This window comes from Macrobrachium rosenbergii, chromosome 15, assembly GCF_040412425.1.
Source record: "Macrobrachium rosenbergii isolate ZJJX-2024 chromosome 15, ASM4041242v1, whole genome shotgun sequence".
In the NCBI taxonomy this organism is placed as follows: Eukaryota; Metazoa; Arthropoda; class Malacostraca; order Decapoda; family Palaemonidae; genus Macrobrachium; species Macrobrachium rosenbergii.
The window spans coordinates 3602223-3619331 of record NC_089755.1 but is presented as its reverse complement, the minus strand read 5'-3'; the positions used below and the strand labels follow the sequence as shown (position 1 = coordinate 3619331).

The window sequence follows — 17109 nt, the reverse complement described above, 5'->3', positions numbered from 1 at the left end:
AACAAGGTCTTAAGATGGCGGAAGGTCCCGTTAGGCCTAAATTTCAAAAAGACAACCTCAAATGGCGGTTACTCTAGTTTAAACAATTTCAAAACAACCGCGGAGGAATCCAAGATGGGTATTTTCTTTTTAGCACAAATTCAAAAACAACGAAACAAATGCAGGTATCCAGATTTTACTTTAAATATACCAATCATGCATAGCGTTTTACGTTACGGATGGAAAACTAAATTACCAAACAACTTTGTGTCTTTTGTTATCGTATTCTCACGGTGAAACATCCTCGGCAAAACAATGGAATAGATTTGCTGATTTGAACGGACCAAATTTACTTTACTGAAAATGTATTTTATGATACAATTACTATTTCCGTTCGTTCGCTACTTCACTGACACGGTTTTTTTGAATGATTCCCGCTATATGCAAACAATAACGATCGGAATTGCCGACGCGATTTTCTAAATTACTTTGTGTACATGAAACTGGGCTCCGCTTTTTCGGCCTTAAGATTCGTTACTTGAACGACTTGACTCACGATCCGAACACGGTAAAATGCCCTTTCTTAAACGACGTTATAAATTATGACGCTCTGCTCTCGAGTTGCACCCTTTCCTACGCTAATTCTCGCTACACTTGTTATACTATTCTCTTTACTGCTTATTATTATGCCTCGTTCCTTGTTTGGAAGAATGAAATGGAGTTCGATATCTGACTTTTATTTTTTTTTTTGGAATTAATGTAATTTTAATTTCCTTTTCTCCAGATTCTTTCTCTAAAATGTACTTTAGATTCTACGCAAGGTCGCCAATGTTACGTGTGAGGGTCTTGGTTGATCATGTATTATTCAATTTACGTAAATTTTACGGCCCTGCAAACCAAGATTACACGTAACCTGTCACTTGAAGCCAAAAGTTAACCTCAAAGACAGACGTTAATTAGCCAAAGGTCGCCAGTTAAGGGTTATTAACCTTAACAAAGAATATTTGAGATGAATTTGATTTTAAACGCAACGGTTCTTCCAAACATTCGGACGCGAGGCATACAAAAACATCGAGATTTAACCTGATTTTGCTTACCCTAAATCCTAGGTATTTTACTGGAATAATGGGGTTGAAGCTAACAATATAATAATTTGACTTAATCTAGACTTCGTGAACACATATACCGTAAGTGGTGGCTGAAGGGGGAACAAAGAAATTTGAAATACAGAAAACAAAGGATAAAAGAATGGGCGAAGTTTTGAACAAAAGCGACTTTACCTTAGGACGAACGTTGTGCGCATCAACGACCGACGTGGAGTTCTTGCAATTGTTTCTTCACTTCACTAATAGAATAATAGACAAAGAAAGGGGAAGAGGTCCAACTGGACGTGTTATCTCTCCGAAAGCTTGGTTCTCTCTCTGGAGTTCTGACCGAGCCTAGGTCAGAACAGTCACACCAGGTGTCCACGTTCTTGTTTTCAAAACATTCGCCATGAGACAGGTAGAAAGGAAAAAGGACCTTAGGACCACCTATTTTTAAGGCTGATATGGGAAATTTTCCTATAGGGGAAAAATGGCTAAATGCTACCTATCCGTTCTCCAACGGACGTTAAGGTTTGAACTGAAGACGCACCTATATAGACAATGTCTTTTCCCGGTCTCAGTCAGGCTGATATTTTTTACAATCAAAAGTTACGAGGGCGAACAGCAGTAATATTTGTAAAATATATATATGTATGTATAATATGCCATACGGGATTAACAGCAAAACCATGTCTACAAAAAAATACAGCTTATTCAAATCTAATATAGTAAATGGTTTGGAATGAAATAAAAAGTTAACGGGGAAAAGGATAAGCCTATATCCCAGAAATGGCAGCCCAAAAATAAGTCCAACTAATATGCAACGTATGCTATCAACTTCAAATAATTAAGTTTCACATTGTAGAGTCAAATGTCTAACATGAAAAGTCACGGTATGTCAAGTTCCCTTCCATATATTTGAATTCTAATAAATACATCTCACTCGCAGTTATAAGCAATTCCACAGGAGTGGTTCTGTTCTAGAAAATCACCAGGTATAAATGTCTAACCTCTACTCAAAATGGGACATTTACACTTCCTGTGACCCCATCAGAGTGAACTCATGAACAAACTCCCAACTGGAACTCAACGACTACCGGTCGTCGGAACGTTCCGATATTGTTGGGGCATCATCCAAGGAGCTATGCGTTTTTGTCTCCATGGGAAGTGATGCTGACCACTGGCTATGTCAATATTTTTCGCGAATATTATATGACACTGATTAGCATTTTCCTTATAAAATATGTTGAGCTAACCAGAAATGCTTAACTATTAAAAAAATCATCCATATATAAGATTATTCTTAATACTTTTCATACACACACACAAATTACACACACACACACACATATATATATATATATATATATATATATATATATATATATATATATGAATAAATGTTTGTGTGTGTGTTTATATATGAAATGTATATATACATATACATATATATATAATATATTATATATATATATATATATATATATATATATATATATATATATATATATATATATATATATATATATATATATATATATATATATATATATATATATATATACTCAACTGGTCTTTCGGTTCTAGCTTACTTAAGCTCATGTTAGTATGCATCCAAACACAGGTATATTTCCAAGCAAACCTGAACTCTCCCACGAAATATTTATTGAGAGTAGATCACGTTCAGTATCCACTAAAACAGTTTGTGTGATCTGTTTTATTGGTAAATACAATCCTTCGCTTACGGCTGCCAGTAAAATTCCCTTTTGGCTGACTCAGTCCACCATGCCACCGGCATATATCCATAAGTTTATGAAGCAATGCAGTTCTTGCGTGAAGTGTCTCGTATTCAAAGCGTTTGTCTGAGGCTGCTCCGTTTTCCACAAAGTTGTTGTTGACTGTCGAGAATATCTGGCTTATAATAACGAATGTGTGTGTGTGTGTGTGTGTGTGTGTGTGTGTGTGTGTGTGTGTGTGTGTGTGCAGTATAAACAAAACAATCGTATCCATAAACATGACGAAGCATTTGATACTGAGCTGCAACTGTATTCGTAAAAATGGGTTAGATTTCAGATCTCCAACGACGGAAAATTGATTTTCCCAAAGTTACGAGTTACGTTCTTTTCAACCTTTCCTGTAATTGTGGTTTAGTTCTGAGAAGGAGTTAGGCTTTTAAACTAAAATGTGATGGAAAGAAAGAGACATAAGCAATATGGAAAGCAATCGTATTCATAAAAAAAGAAACATAAAAATTAAGTTTCATATGTTCTCGTAAAAATGGACAGGATATCAAATAACCAAAATTCCTTCCGGCTTCAAACTTTCATGAATGTACTAAGCCTCATTGCTCTCTTGAAGGCCTGTGGAAAGGTGCTTAGTGTGTCTGCAGTGCTGCATTTAGATGGACTCTGGTAACTTTGGTTACAAGCCGCGTTCTTGCTTTCAAGGTTAATTTTTGGTTTAGGATGAAACGTGGATATCGAGACATCTCAGATACAAACTGCAAAGGAAGACTTCTAATTAGGTCATTTGAGTTCTCTAGTGGACACCGTAATACAAAATATGTATGATATGATATTCTCGTCTCTCTCTATCTCTCTCTCTCTCTCTCTCTCTCTCTCTCTCTAGATTTTCATAAATATAACCAAAAAAAGAAAAGAATTTATGTGCTTAGGGACCTGTTTCAAAAGTATAATTTCAAATGATTTTATTTCTAAAGCAAACAATGATTTTCTCCTTGTGCCAACTCCCTGCATTGCTGTCTTTAACACTTAATTCATTGATTTTTCTCAATCACTTCCCTCTGATTCTGAGATCCTATCCGATTGAGGACACTGAGAATAGATTCCCTCTCACCCCTACTCGTTACCTAAGAATCACAGACCCTGTTTGATTGGGAGAGATAAGAATTGGTCCCCCTGTCATTCTGAAGTATATGACCGTAATGCCTGAAGGCTTTGCTGAAATAACTACAAAATCATATCCTGTGATGAGAGTTAGTCAGTTTCAGGATATACGGGATAGGAAGGTGAAGAAAGTTTGAATATACAGAGAGAGAGAGAGAGAGAGAGAGAGAGAGAGAGAGAGAGAGAGAGCAATATAATGAAGATGAAGAAAGTTTTGAATGCATTTGAGAGAGAGAGAGAGAAGAGAGAGAGAGAGAGAGAGAGAGAGAGAGAGAGAGAGAGAGAGAAAGCGATGAATTTCTGTACTAGTGAAATGCAGATGTATTTAGGATAACTCATACTGAACTCATCCGTGAATCACACTGCCTTGACTATTTTATTTTTCAACATTTAAAAAGACTGAAAAGCAAAATTAACTATAATTTCCCAAAGGATCCAGGCGAAAACAATCCATGTTCATTATTCTATGAAATAAAAGCACAAAAGATACAACTCTGGACACAAAAGGTTGATTTAAAAGCAGAACTCCCGTAATAGAAAGTAATGTAAAGGGTATTATCATACCTGGCATTCCTTATGCAAAAATTCTGAAGGTCCAAATTGTTAGTAATGTCATTTCTATAAACAATGATACTTTCAAAGTATTTGACAGTGAAAAACAAATAATAGCAAATAAACAAAACAGAAGGACGATGCAAGAACACCTTTCCACTAAGACAATAAAAAAAAAACTTTTTTGGTTAAAAGAGTTGACAAAAACGAGGAACATTAAATTGTAATAAAAGGGAGATTTCCCAGTGGTGGATTTACTGTTTCAGAGAGAGAGAGAGAGAGAGAGAGAGAGAGAGAATTTAATGTATATGATTTCATGTTGGAATCAACACTTTTTTTAGCCAGTTGCTATCCATTTCAGGGCCGCAAATCATCGTTTTTTAAATATCTTTCAAAACTAATTATTTGATCGGAATAGTACTTTGACACAGTGTACAAGACAACTCCCGCTAATATTTGGTAATATAGTGCATTCTCAAATGGTTTTAGTTAAGGCGTTCACTATCGACTTTTAAAGACAAAGTCGCATGAGTCAGCAGGCCTAAACTACGCAACCGAACGTCCGCTCTCCCCCATAGACAGGAACGGGGGAGTGGAGATGGGGAGGCCAGGAAAGTGGGTTGAGGGAGGGATGAGGAGGGGAGGGGAGAGGGAGGGACGGGGTGGGGACAAAGGACGTTCGAATGCATGGTTTGGCGATGCTTGGCAACACCCTTCAAGGCAAGAATAAACGCCTTAACGAAAACCATTTGACAATGCACTATATTACCAAAAAAATTAGCGGGAGGTGTCTTGTACACCGTGTCAAAGTACCATTTCGATCAAATAATTGGTTTTGAAAGATATTTAAGAAAAACGATGATTCACGGTTCCTGCAATGGTTTATGTGATTTCAAAAACAAAAGTCTTGGCAACATAAGTGTTTTAAAACTCTCTACCCCCGAACAGGAAAAGAAAGTTCGTAAATAGTCTTTGAACTCTTAAGCATATTCATAGCAGAGGTCACCTTCTCTTTGTCTTATGGTCATTGTGACTGGGTGAGATTGCCTTGGGTAGAATAATTCTTTCAGTTCTATATTTCATAAGAAATTCTTGAGAGAAGAAGAAGCTGCATCTTTCCCTGAAGCCTCTTTGTGTTGTTTACACGCCACCAATTCTTTCCTTCGTCTCAGCTGTCAAGGGCTATGTGAGACTCATCATCCGTCTTGTCTGGGGTATTGCTGTCATATATATTTAGTGCGTTCTGTCTGTCTGTCTGTCTGTCTGTCTCTCTCTCTCTCTCTCTCTCTCTCTTCCCCTAGAGAAAGGGTTCAATATCAGGCCATTGGTTTGATCTATAACCTCAATTTTACTTCATCTCTCGAACCTCCCTGCGTCCCCCCCTCAACCCATCCTCTCTCTCTCTCTCTCTCTCTCTCTCTCTCTCTCTCTCTGCTGGAGGAGGTGGTTCTCTCTTTGTCTCTACTGTGTGTGAGTGTGTGTACATAGATACATACCCACATACAGACATTATGTGTGTGTATATATGGAATTTTACAAAGCTTGCACTAGAGATGCATCCCGAGTCTGGCAAGAACTAATGAAATTTTGGGAGAGATAGGAATGCAATTTCTGGAGAAGGGGATTACTCTGTCTCGGATGTTAGTGTTTCCTGGATGTTTACATTAATGATTATTTCTGAAATAACAATGACATTTATTTTAACTAAAATTATATTTATTATAATTACAATAAATATTGCTATTACTATTATTGGTTATTATTTATTATGTATTGTTTATAGAACATTCAACAACGCCTTGAGTTTGTACTTCCAAACCAACCAGTATAAATGGCTGCCAAAATAAGTTATTGTTTATGAAAATCTCTCGTTGGACTCGCTTTAGACTAATGAATAAAAAATTAAGGAAAACCATTTTGAGTCTCAACAAAAATTGCTTTAGGTCCTAAGGGGTACAAAGGTTAGTGTAGGTGAAGGGACTGATCAGTGATTCAAGGTGGTTTAAACATGTGGAGAGAATGTGTGCATGATGGATGACATGAGAGAGATAGAAGGATGGAGAGGCAGGAATATCCTTAGAGCAAGAGGTCGTGTTTGTGTATAGTGTTATGATTAAGGTGTAGGTTACTGTTTTGTTGATAACTCAACCTTGAAAAGATTATTATAAAATTAAAGGATAATAATGACAAACAAAGAGAGAGAGAGAGAGAGAGAGAGAGAGAGAGAGAGAGAGATAGAGAGAGAGAGAGAGAGAACATAATTGTGTAAGGCCTAACTGAATTACGAACTTTATCAAATCCTCTGACTTTCTCTCTCATTCTCCTCTCTCTCTCTCTCTCTTTTAGGATCCGTGCCAAGGCAAGTGACTGGAAACGACATGAACTAATTTTTCCAACGCTTGAGCTAGATATCAGAAACTGAATACATTATTGCTTTATATATATATATATATATATATATATATATATATATATATATATATATATATATATATATATATATATATATATATATATATATATATATATATATATATTGAAAATGCGACTTGGCAGATTCTAAGGCTGAATTATACGGCATTGAAAATAAACTGTTAAAGGATGAGACATCCTTTCCCATAACAGTTTATTTTCATGATGTATTTATCGATCGAATCTATCTGTCTATATATATACATATATATATTTATAATATATATATAAATATATATATATATATATATATATATATATATAAAATTATATAAATTAGTAGTTTTCATAACAAGACAAATCATTATAAGTAAAAGGAGCACATAAGATTGACCACTAATCAGCATTGAAATGATGCAAGACTAAAATATAAATAAAAAATTCTCTTTATGAAAACCTTTGCCCACTAGGCCAGAAAACACAGACAGAAACATTCATGTTTAACAACGGTTTGTCTTTTTTATAAGGAATGATGATTTTCGTAAATAATAAAAACAAATAAGATGAAAAAATCTGTAATTTTGATATAATAATAATAATAATTTTGAATGATAATAATAATAATAATTTAATTAATCATAATTAGATAACCTTTATTGTTCTCATGGCTGTACATGGAATCTTAGAATCCATAATTATCACACAAGACTGATACATAAGGCAACATGAAACGTAATTATAAAGTTGTTTATCCACACAGTTGCAACTGGTTTTATCACTCTGTTTTTATTTATTAATGGTAATCAGTAATTATATCTGGGAATAGGTAGGTTGTTTTAAAATTGATAACAATAACTCCTTTTTATTTATAAGGGTTTCTCTTCCAATCTGTTGTCTAGATTTTAAATGTTTTACTACATAGAGAGAATATTGAAAATTGCAAAACTCTACAATAAATTAATTTGAGTTAGGAACGTAGAAATATAATAATAGCCTTCCTATTAATCCTTAATAATATATAATAATAATAATAATATATAATAATAATAATAATATATATATATATATTCTGGAGATGACATATCATAATTGCAAAAACATAAATAAGTAGTTTAAATAACAAACAAAAATTATTCCATCTTTCCCATAATTTGATCTTCTTATTTGCCTCACTGAAATCATGAAGTAAAAAATATAGGTATTTTAATTGCTCTTGTTTCTCAGTCCAAGAACGCCATCAGATACAAAACATTCGCCTAACAATTTTATCAGATTGATCCATTTTGGTAAACTCACTTGATGACCCAAATGATATTCTAGACTAGAACCAACTAATTTCTACACCCGGCCTTTCCACTCTGAAACTTTAGAACTTTCGAGCATATAGGGGTATGTATGTGTGTGTGTGTGTGTGTGTGTGTGTGTGTGTGTGTGTGTGTGTGTGTGTGTGTGTGTGTGCGCGCGCGCGCTCGGAGGAGTGAGAGAAGTAAGGAGAACTGGGAAGAAAAACAGACTGACGTCGTAAAGCAAAAAAAGTTGGGATAAAAATGAACAAAATATTCATTGACTGTTTAGCAGAGGAAAGTTAAATATATATTGTCCTGACCTGCAAGAGACTAAAACTGAATTCTCGATTTTCATGCTGGATATTTTCTGGTGTCCAAGGGACAGGATTTGAGTAGTCAGTGAAGAAAAGGGTAAATAAACATTGCCGGGGAAACTCCCATGTGATTCTCTGCCTTCATCTGGGAAGGCAAGAGTAGGTTAGATAAACAGATTTTGTTCCTATTGGAATAGCATGGGTAGGGATTCCGGATCTTGAAATTCTGCATCATTCTTGGATGTTTACGTTTCATTTGACAAACACAACCGCTTTCTGTTAAGTTCTATGTTCAAGTTTTCAGAAAATATTTATGACGTAAAGAATGAATAATAAGCAGTTTAACAACAGTGTTTATGAATCATGTCGTCTTCAGCAAACCGAAGGATTATTTGTGCAAAACAAAACTCTATATTCTATGAAATATCCAGTGAATACTATAATAACGTAGAACAAACGTAATGGGAGGAAATAAACGAAAGTTAAATTTGTAGAAGTTGGGCTTAATACTTAATATCATCAAGTAAATGTCACAAGTTAGTGATGATAATAAAAGTGAAATGAGAGTAGAAACGCTGCCCTGCGGGTCAGAGGTCAGTGTCTCACTGTGTTTGGGTGGTCTTATTAACTATTGACGTACTTCTTGTGAACAAAGATTCTGTAGCTACTGCTTCGGTGGAAGATAGTTGCTAGGTAAGGAATGGGACAGTAACTAGTGTCTTGTTTTTATCAGGAGCCATCCATTGTTTAGAAATATACTATAGTACATTCACATCAGCCGTGCATTTGGTGCCTAGCGCTGTCCCTTACGACGTTCCTGATTGGCTAGTGGTCAGCCAATCACAGCGCTGGAAAATGGCCAGTGCACTGCAGTCTCTCTGAAAGCTCAGGAGAGTGAACATCGCTTCGTGACCTGAGGAACATGTCTTTCAAAAGTTATAACTTTCATTGAACCTCAGTTTTTCCCAAAGAATAGTAGTGTTTCCCAATTTCATCACTAAACATGTCAAGCCAGTGGTTGAAGGATTATAATGATATATGAATTATTTACTTCAATACGCTTAATAGTAAGATATTTGGTAGTGAAATAAACAAGAAATTTTTAAAGATAAAATGTATTCTTTCATTCCTTACATGGCATCGCAGTGCATTCATCATTTATCGTCTTGTGTCTCATAAAATTTCGTAGCTTAAATGTCATGGATGGCAATGCTACCTAAAAAGTATAGGTAGGGCTATCAATCAATATGAAAATAACAAGCAAGCGATTAAGAATATTAAAATGTGCGGGGACGCACGCAGACTATAGCCTATCGCGGGCAACCAGCCAGCTCTTTCTTTACACATTCCTTAGGCCTACTTCTAGAGGAATCTCTTGCTTTCGCTTGTTGTTATTTGGGGCCACACTTGAATGACGCTTGTATGTCAGATCTTGCATTCTAGTTCAATAAACGAGCCTAGAATTATGTAATGACTCGTCTATGGCCGTCCGAATAAAGAGGTAACTTCTTGACAGTAGGCCTACGGTAGCGCCCTATCAGGGGCCGCGATACGGAAAATAATTAAAATGAGTAATTATAGACTACATGCATACGTAGATACATAGAAAAGTTTGGTGTGTATGTAACTTTTTTTGTAGGGGGACGAGGAGGCTCACAATATTAGTAGTGTAGCTGATTGCAGACGGCCATGGTAGGATAGTGCCGTTAGTGCCTCACGTATATACTGTATACATACACACATACATATATACATACATACATATATATATATATATATATATATATATATATATATATATATATATATATATATATATATATATATATATATATATATATATATATATATATATATATATATATATATATATATATATATATATATATATATGTGTGTATTATATGTGTATATGTACTTGAAGATATTAATTGTGAAAGAAGGTATGATTATCCAGTGAGTGCCTGCTATCAGCTAACATTTTATTTCTTTGTCTTATTCAGACAATATTACCCGAAGAACCTCTGCGTAAAAAGACAAACGGAAAAGTAAGTTTATTCAGTTTTATCCAGCCTTTTATAATCTTTCTCTTTTTGTCCCAAAAGCAGAGAGGAAATGCATACCTTTTTGTTGACTCATTTACGCGCTGGAGAACTGCTTTGGATTTTATGTTAATTAGACTGGATACAAATGAAAATTTTGAAAAAAAGATGAATCTAGGACACGTGGCTTGTTCATAAATATGAATATGTTGTGGTTTAGAATTCCACAAACATTCATTAGAACTGTGTAGATGTAAATTGTTTCCATCCAAAGGGTATTTAATGCAAGGAAAGCATTTATCATTTTTGGGAATTCATATTTCCAGTTAGAAGATATACAAAAAGTCTTATTTTACCATTAAAAACTGAATATCATACGATATATGTACATAATTAAATTATACAATTTTGGAAAAGGTTAGCCATATCTATTTATCCCAATCAGGAATTAATACGTGAGTTAAATGTAAATAATTTAATTGAATTACTGTTATAATTACGATGAAAAATATTATTGGCGTGAGAATAAATATAAATGAGACTTCAACCGTCTTTGCTATTGAAATATGAATATAATGAATATGAGTTTACCATACAATGTCCTATAACCAACAATAAAGTGATTGTTAGGTAATGAAGGTCCTTTAGACAATCTTTAATAAGACAATATTCTAAACTAACTGAAAATTATTTCAACATCTTCCTTGGATCAGAAAACTTATAAATAGACACTTTAAATAAACATTCCCTTTTATTTATGTCTTTCTTTTTAGTTGAAATCTGAATGTATGAAAAAACAGAATTTTCTCGGCTTCTGGAAAATCTCTAAAAACTTCTAAAAAGTCGATAACAGCAGCGCATCTTAAAAGGGTCCAGAAACTTTTAAGGAATAAGGGTCCGGAGGAATAAAAAACACTATGATATTTACATCGCAATAAATAAATAACTTTAATGCAAAGAATTTTTTCATTTTATGGGTCTTTTCAAAAACTACACTAATATAGCTGCTATATCCAATATGATATATATTCGTGACTATTCGGACGAAGAATATTTTTAAATAATACATATTCGTCCGATATAACATATAATATATATATATATATTCCATTAATTATTTATATATATAAATATTTTATATATTACAGTAACATATAATCATTTTTTAGGTTTTGAAGGCTTTTTTAGACTATTTATATGGGGTAAGCACAATATTCTAAACTAACTTTTGAAAAATGATTTCCAATATCTAGGCTTGGATCAGACAAACTTATAAACAGACACTTTAAATAAACATTCCCTTTTATTTATGTCTTTCTTTTTAGTTGAAACTGAAGTTTATGAAAAACAGATTTTTTTCGAAGTTGTGGAGTGGCTAAAATGTCTGAAAAGTCTGTATAACCCATTTGCTTATCTCAGCATACTATCCTAAAGCTTGATTAAGACGTAATCCCGAGGGTGTTTACACGGATAGCAAAGTGATCCTTAAAACTGGTCGGTGCAAAGTGCTTTTTCATTTATGAAGTCTTGCACACAAACACCAATACGACATATATACTATATATATATTTAGTATATATACATACATGTATATATATATATACATATATATATACATACATATATATATATATATATATATATATATATATATATATATATATAAATATTATATATATATATATATGTAAATATATATATATATATATATATATATATATATATATATATATATATATATATATATATAATATATATATATATATATATATATATATATATATATATATATATATATATATATATATATAGTATATATACATATATATAAAATATATATATATATATATATATATATATATATATATATATATATATATATATATATATATATATATATATATAAAATATATATATATATATATATATTTTTATATATATTATATAATATATATATATTTTATATATATTTATATATATATATATATACATATATGATGAATTACAAATATTGTTTATATCTTTATCGGGAATATCCTAATGGGGAATTATCACCTCAACCGGCTGATAAATGGATGGTATGCCGGGTCTTAATTACCCTACCTACAACTCCAGTCGAATCTGCTGAGCCATGTATACGTTAATGCCAAATCTACTGTGCTTGTTTACCCATCGAGAGCGGGATCCCATTTTCTCCCAGCAGCTAGAGAGATACAAGGGCGGGTAGGTCCAAAGTTGGGAGACGCAGGTGAGGTGTGACGTTATGTTTTTAAGTTGTTATAGTAATCTCTGACTTTGTTTATACAAATTAACACTTTAAAACATATTTGATATTGATATTGTCCGTAATAGCAGCCTTATATTTTTTTCTATCCGTTGATTACAGATGATAATCAAATCTTGTGCAGTAAACGGTATTTGAAAATAGAAAAAAATAGTGATCTAATTTTATAGATTTCTATGGACGAAAATGGTGTCGCAAAAATATGAGTTATGGTAAAGGCACAGATGTTTATATGAACGTTCTTTTATGTAAATCAGACCTTGGAAATATATATTCATTGTATTTTCGATGATATAACTAAAACCTATTTGAATTTTTTTTAAGATTTTAAGAGCTGATTTTTATGTATGGGTTATGACTTGGGGCCTTCTTTAGTTATGGACTTTATTAGGCAATAGGCCCAACATTGTTAATCCTGCCGGATTATTGCGGGAAATACATGTATATATATATGTTCATGTGATACCAAATCCCAAGCACTTTCTCCCAGACCATGGATAGGTTATCGGACTGTAGGGTCACAGTCAGGGAACGTAATAAGAAAAGTGGTGATCTAATGTTTTAGAAAACTATTTGAAAAGCATATGGCTTTACAGGTATATACGACAGTGAAATTAGCATACATTTACTCTGCCACTCACAAAATCTAAACGTTGATTTCAGAAAAAGGTCTGATTGTCTATAGGCATGGCAAAGTGCAATCCAGTTCATTTGCCTTGTTGATAAGTGGTTTGATTTATTCAGTTCTACAAATAGAAAGTTGTTGCTATCAATCTTAGAAACCAAAACAACACGGAATGTATATAATTTAGAAAACCAAAACAAAACATTGAAAGAGATGATACATATATAATGAAAAGGGGAATTATTACCTTTCCAGGGGATGTATAGGTGAAATATAATATCATACATCTTGACTATATTGAATCGAGATGGACTGGAACATATATTTAGTATATATATAAATAAAATATGTTATAACATGGATTTAAGCACCGAGTTTATCTGGGAAAAGATATATACCTATGGGTAAAATACAATGTTGAAAATTGTAAGCGATAACAAATGATGTTTACTTTCTAACTTGATAACCAATAGCCTGATGGGGTTTACCCACTGAGAAGACATCAAGTGGTTTTGTACCCGCTAAGCCATGCCGTTAATAAAGAATCTACTGATGCTTGTTTACCTATCGAGAACGGGAAATTATACTTAGCTTCGGAATTAACTCGACCTCTGAATTTTTGGACATATTAAAATGGAACATATATTTATTTGTCATCATCGTAAACATAACACACACACACATAATTGTATAATTGTTAACCTTATATACAGTATATATATATATATATATGTAGTTGTATAGTATATATGATAAAAATGTTTTTCGTGTTTAAGTTCCAGTTGTAATTATATATATACGTACAGAAATGAATATGGTCAATATGTATTTGTTTCCCTAAAAAGAATGAATCAATTTTTAATATTAAAAGAGTCAACGAGAAAACAGGAGAGAAAGTTATCCCATTTGTACATATAGAGATATATATATATATATTATATATATCGCCTTATATATAATATATATAGAATATATATATATATATATATATACATATATATAACTACACACACATAATACATACACACATATATATATATATTATATGTATAAATAATGCAGAAACCCACAATAGAATGAAGGCAGGGAAGGGAAGCACACCAACAGGTCAAGAAAGTCATATTTATTCAGTTGCAACGTTTCGAAGCCAACCAGCAGGTATCATTTTCAAGCTGCAAAGTAATAATGCCTAATTATTAGTACAATAAAATTAAGTGACAAATATTAAAAGTAAACAATATAAGTTACAATAAAACAAACACAGCTAAAAATATGAATAGGGACCAACCGCTGAGTGTGGAGGCAGAGGAAGGACTGACCAAAAACGTAAACAGTTCACGAGAGATAAAGAGGTGTAGACGTGGCATGGACGTTCAGTGAGGGGACCAGTTTTTTAATAAACAATGATTCATTAATTGTTAAAAGCTCGTGATTAGAGGCTCTGCCCAAAACCTTAAAATCTTTGTACTGAATGGAATATTTGCATTTATCGGCATGATCCCTTATGTTGGAAATTTCTGGATTTGAAAATTTAGTGCCAGTTCTATAGATGACAACTCTACGGCTGTCGATTCGGACCTTAAGTAACCTATGTAGGCTCCTCGATTACATTGGGGACAAGTAAACTTATAAATAACACACGAGGTCATTAATGGATCCAAATGGTCTTTGAAGCTGAAAAGGCTACCGATATTCAGTGGGTTTGTGGGAATACTTTTGATTTTCACGGCAGGGAGATGACGGGATATTAAAGATTGGAGTCCTTAGTAAAGGGTTGTATCTGAAGACTGGAATAGAAAGGTAATTTAGGAGCGTGAGGAGTAGGAAGGCGTGGAACAAAAATATAATTTTACAAAACTTGGAGACGTGTTTAAAGAATAAGTGGGTGGGAAAGCAGTTGCTGTTAAAGTATTCTTGCAAGAACGTGATTTTATTGTGGAAAGCTTCCAAACTAGAGGATAAAGCAAAGGCTCGGTGAAGCATGAGTAATACGGAATTAATCTTAAAATCAAGAGAACAAAAAGTATAAAAATTTATACGAAGACCAGTGAATGTCTTTTTCCTAAAAACAGAAGTAGCGAAGCCTTGAGAGGATCGTGTTATTAAAATATCTAAAAAATTTAACTGGTTGTTAGTCTCGTGTCCAATCGTGAATTTAATATTAGGGTGAAATAAACTGATGGAAGTTAAAAACCTCTCGGCGTCAAACTGACTTCTAAAAAGTGCAAGTGCGTCGTCCACATACCGCTTATTAAATAGTGGATGGTAACTAAGGGGACAAGTATCAAGCATGTGCTCTTCCAGCGAGCACATGAAGATACCGGCGAAGAAGTGGAGAGCCCACAGCCATACCATCACTTTGCGAGTAAGAACGACCATTAAACACAAAAACAGTGTTCCACACCGCTAGATCTAAACGTTTCTTGAAGTCGCCCTTACAGAACCCATTAAAACCGGACTCATCCATAAGAAAAAGCTTAGGTAAAACAATATCAATGGTCTGTTGTACAGGTACATTCGTAAATAAGGATTCGACATCGTAGCTTACCATAACGAGTTCCGAGTCCTGAGCAAGAATAGTATTTTTGAACTCGTATGAATTCTTAAGGCTGTAAGAATTTTCAACCAGGGGTGCAAATATGGGAACTAGATATTTTGACAGTTTGTAATTCGCGTTATTATAAGACGCTAAGATAGGACGGATGGGAACAGTATCTTTGTGGGCCTTTGGTAAGCCGTACATTGAACCGTAAGATGACCCTGGGCTGTAGAGGGACTGATAAGTGTTCTCACTGATAATGCCTCGGTCTTTTAGGCTTTTCAGAAATTGGTTAATACGGTCTTCTATTTTAAACAATGTTGAAAATTCAGGAGTTCCCAACTTCTGGAACTTGGTATTATCATTTAAAACTGTCTCCACTTTAGTAATATAATCATCCTTATTTAGAATAACGACTCTTTTACCTTTATCTGGACGGGTAATAGTAATGTCCTTGTTTTTTGCAAGGGATTTGAGAATGTTCATATCTTGCTTTTTTCAAAAATGGAGCCCAGTGCGGCGTACACAATTTCAAATACGTAGGAACATCAAAGGTTGAGGTCAAGGTTGATCAATGTAGACAACAGGAACTCCAGACTGCCAAAGAAGTGTGCAAACGAGGGTCTGTAACAAGGTAAAGCAAAATCCAAACCAAGAGAGAGGAGGAATTCCTCTCCTTTCGACAGGGAGTCATTGGAATAATTTAACACTGTTTTATTGTCATGACTAAGTTTCGGAACAGAAACACCCATTTTGTGTAGTTTACTCTTGTGGACCTCTTGGGCATGGAAGGACAACAAAGGAATTGATACATTTATTAAACAAATAAGTGAGGATGGAACGGTCAAGGTTAGACAATTTGTTAATAACACTTGGAAAGAGAGTATGATTAGTGGTGAGCAACTTATGAATAATATTTTGTTTACAAGAAATCTCCATATTGAGAAGTGTAACAATGGAATCGGCATAGAATTGAGAGGTATATAAGAATTTCTTGTATAATCTAAATTTAACAAAATTTGGCGTTACTTGGTTAAGGACACAAAACTGAAAAAATTCCAGACCACAATCTGTCTTCCGAAGTT

General features: G+C 33.5%; 1 protein-coding gene across 1 annotated transcript; it reads right to left on the bottom strand.

Annotated features, from left to right (window-relative positions):
* Nucleotides 1–15769: 15769 nt before the first annotated feature.
* LOC136846852 (uncharacterized) lies at nucleotides 15770–16510 on the bottom strand. Its single transcript, XM_067118121.1, has one exon. The coding sequence runs from the start codon at nucleotides 16508–16510 to the stop codon at nucleotides 15770–15772; it is 741 nt and encodes a 246-aa protein (XP_066974222.1).
* Between the last annotated feature and the right edge of the window lie 599 nt (nucleotides 16511–17109).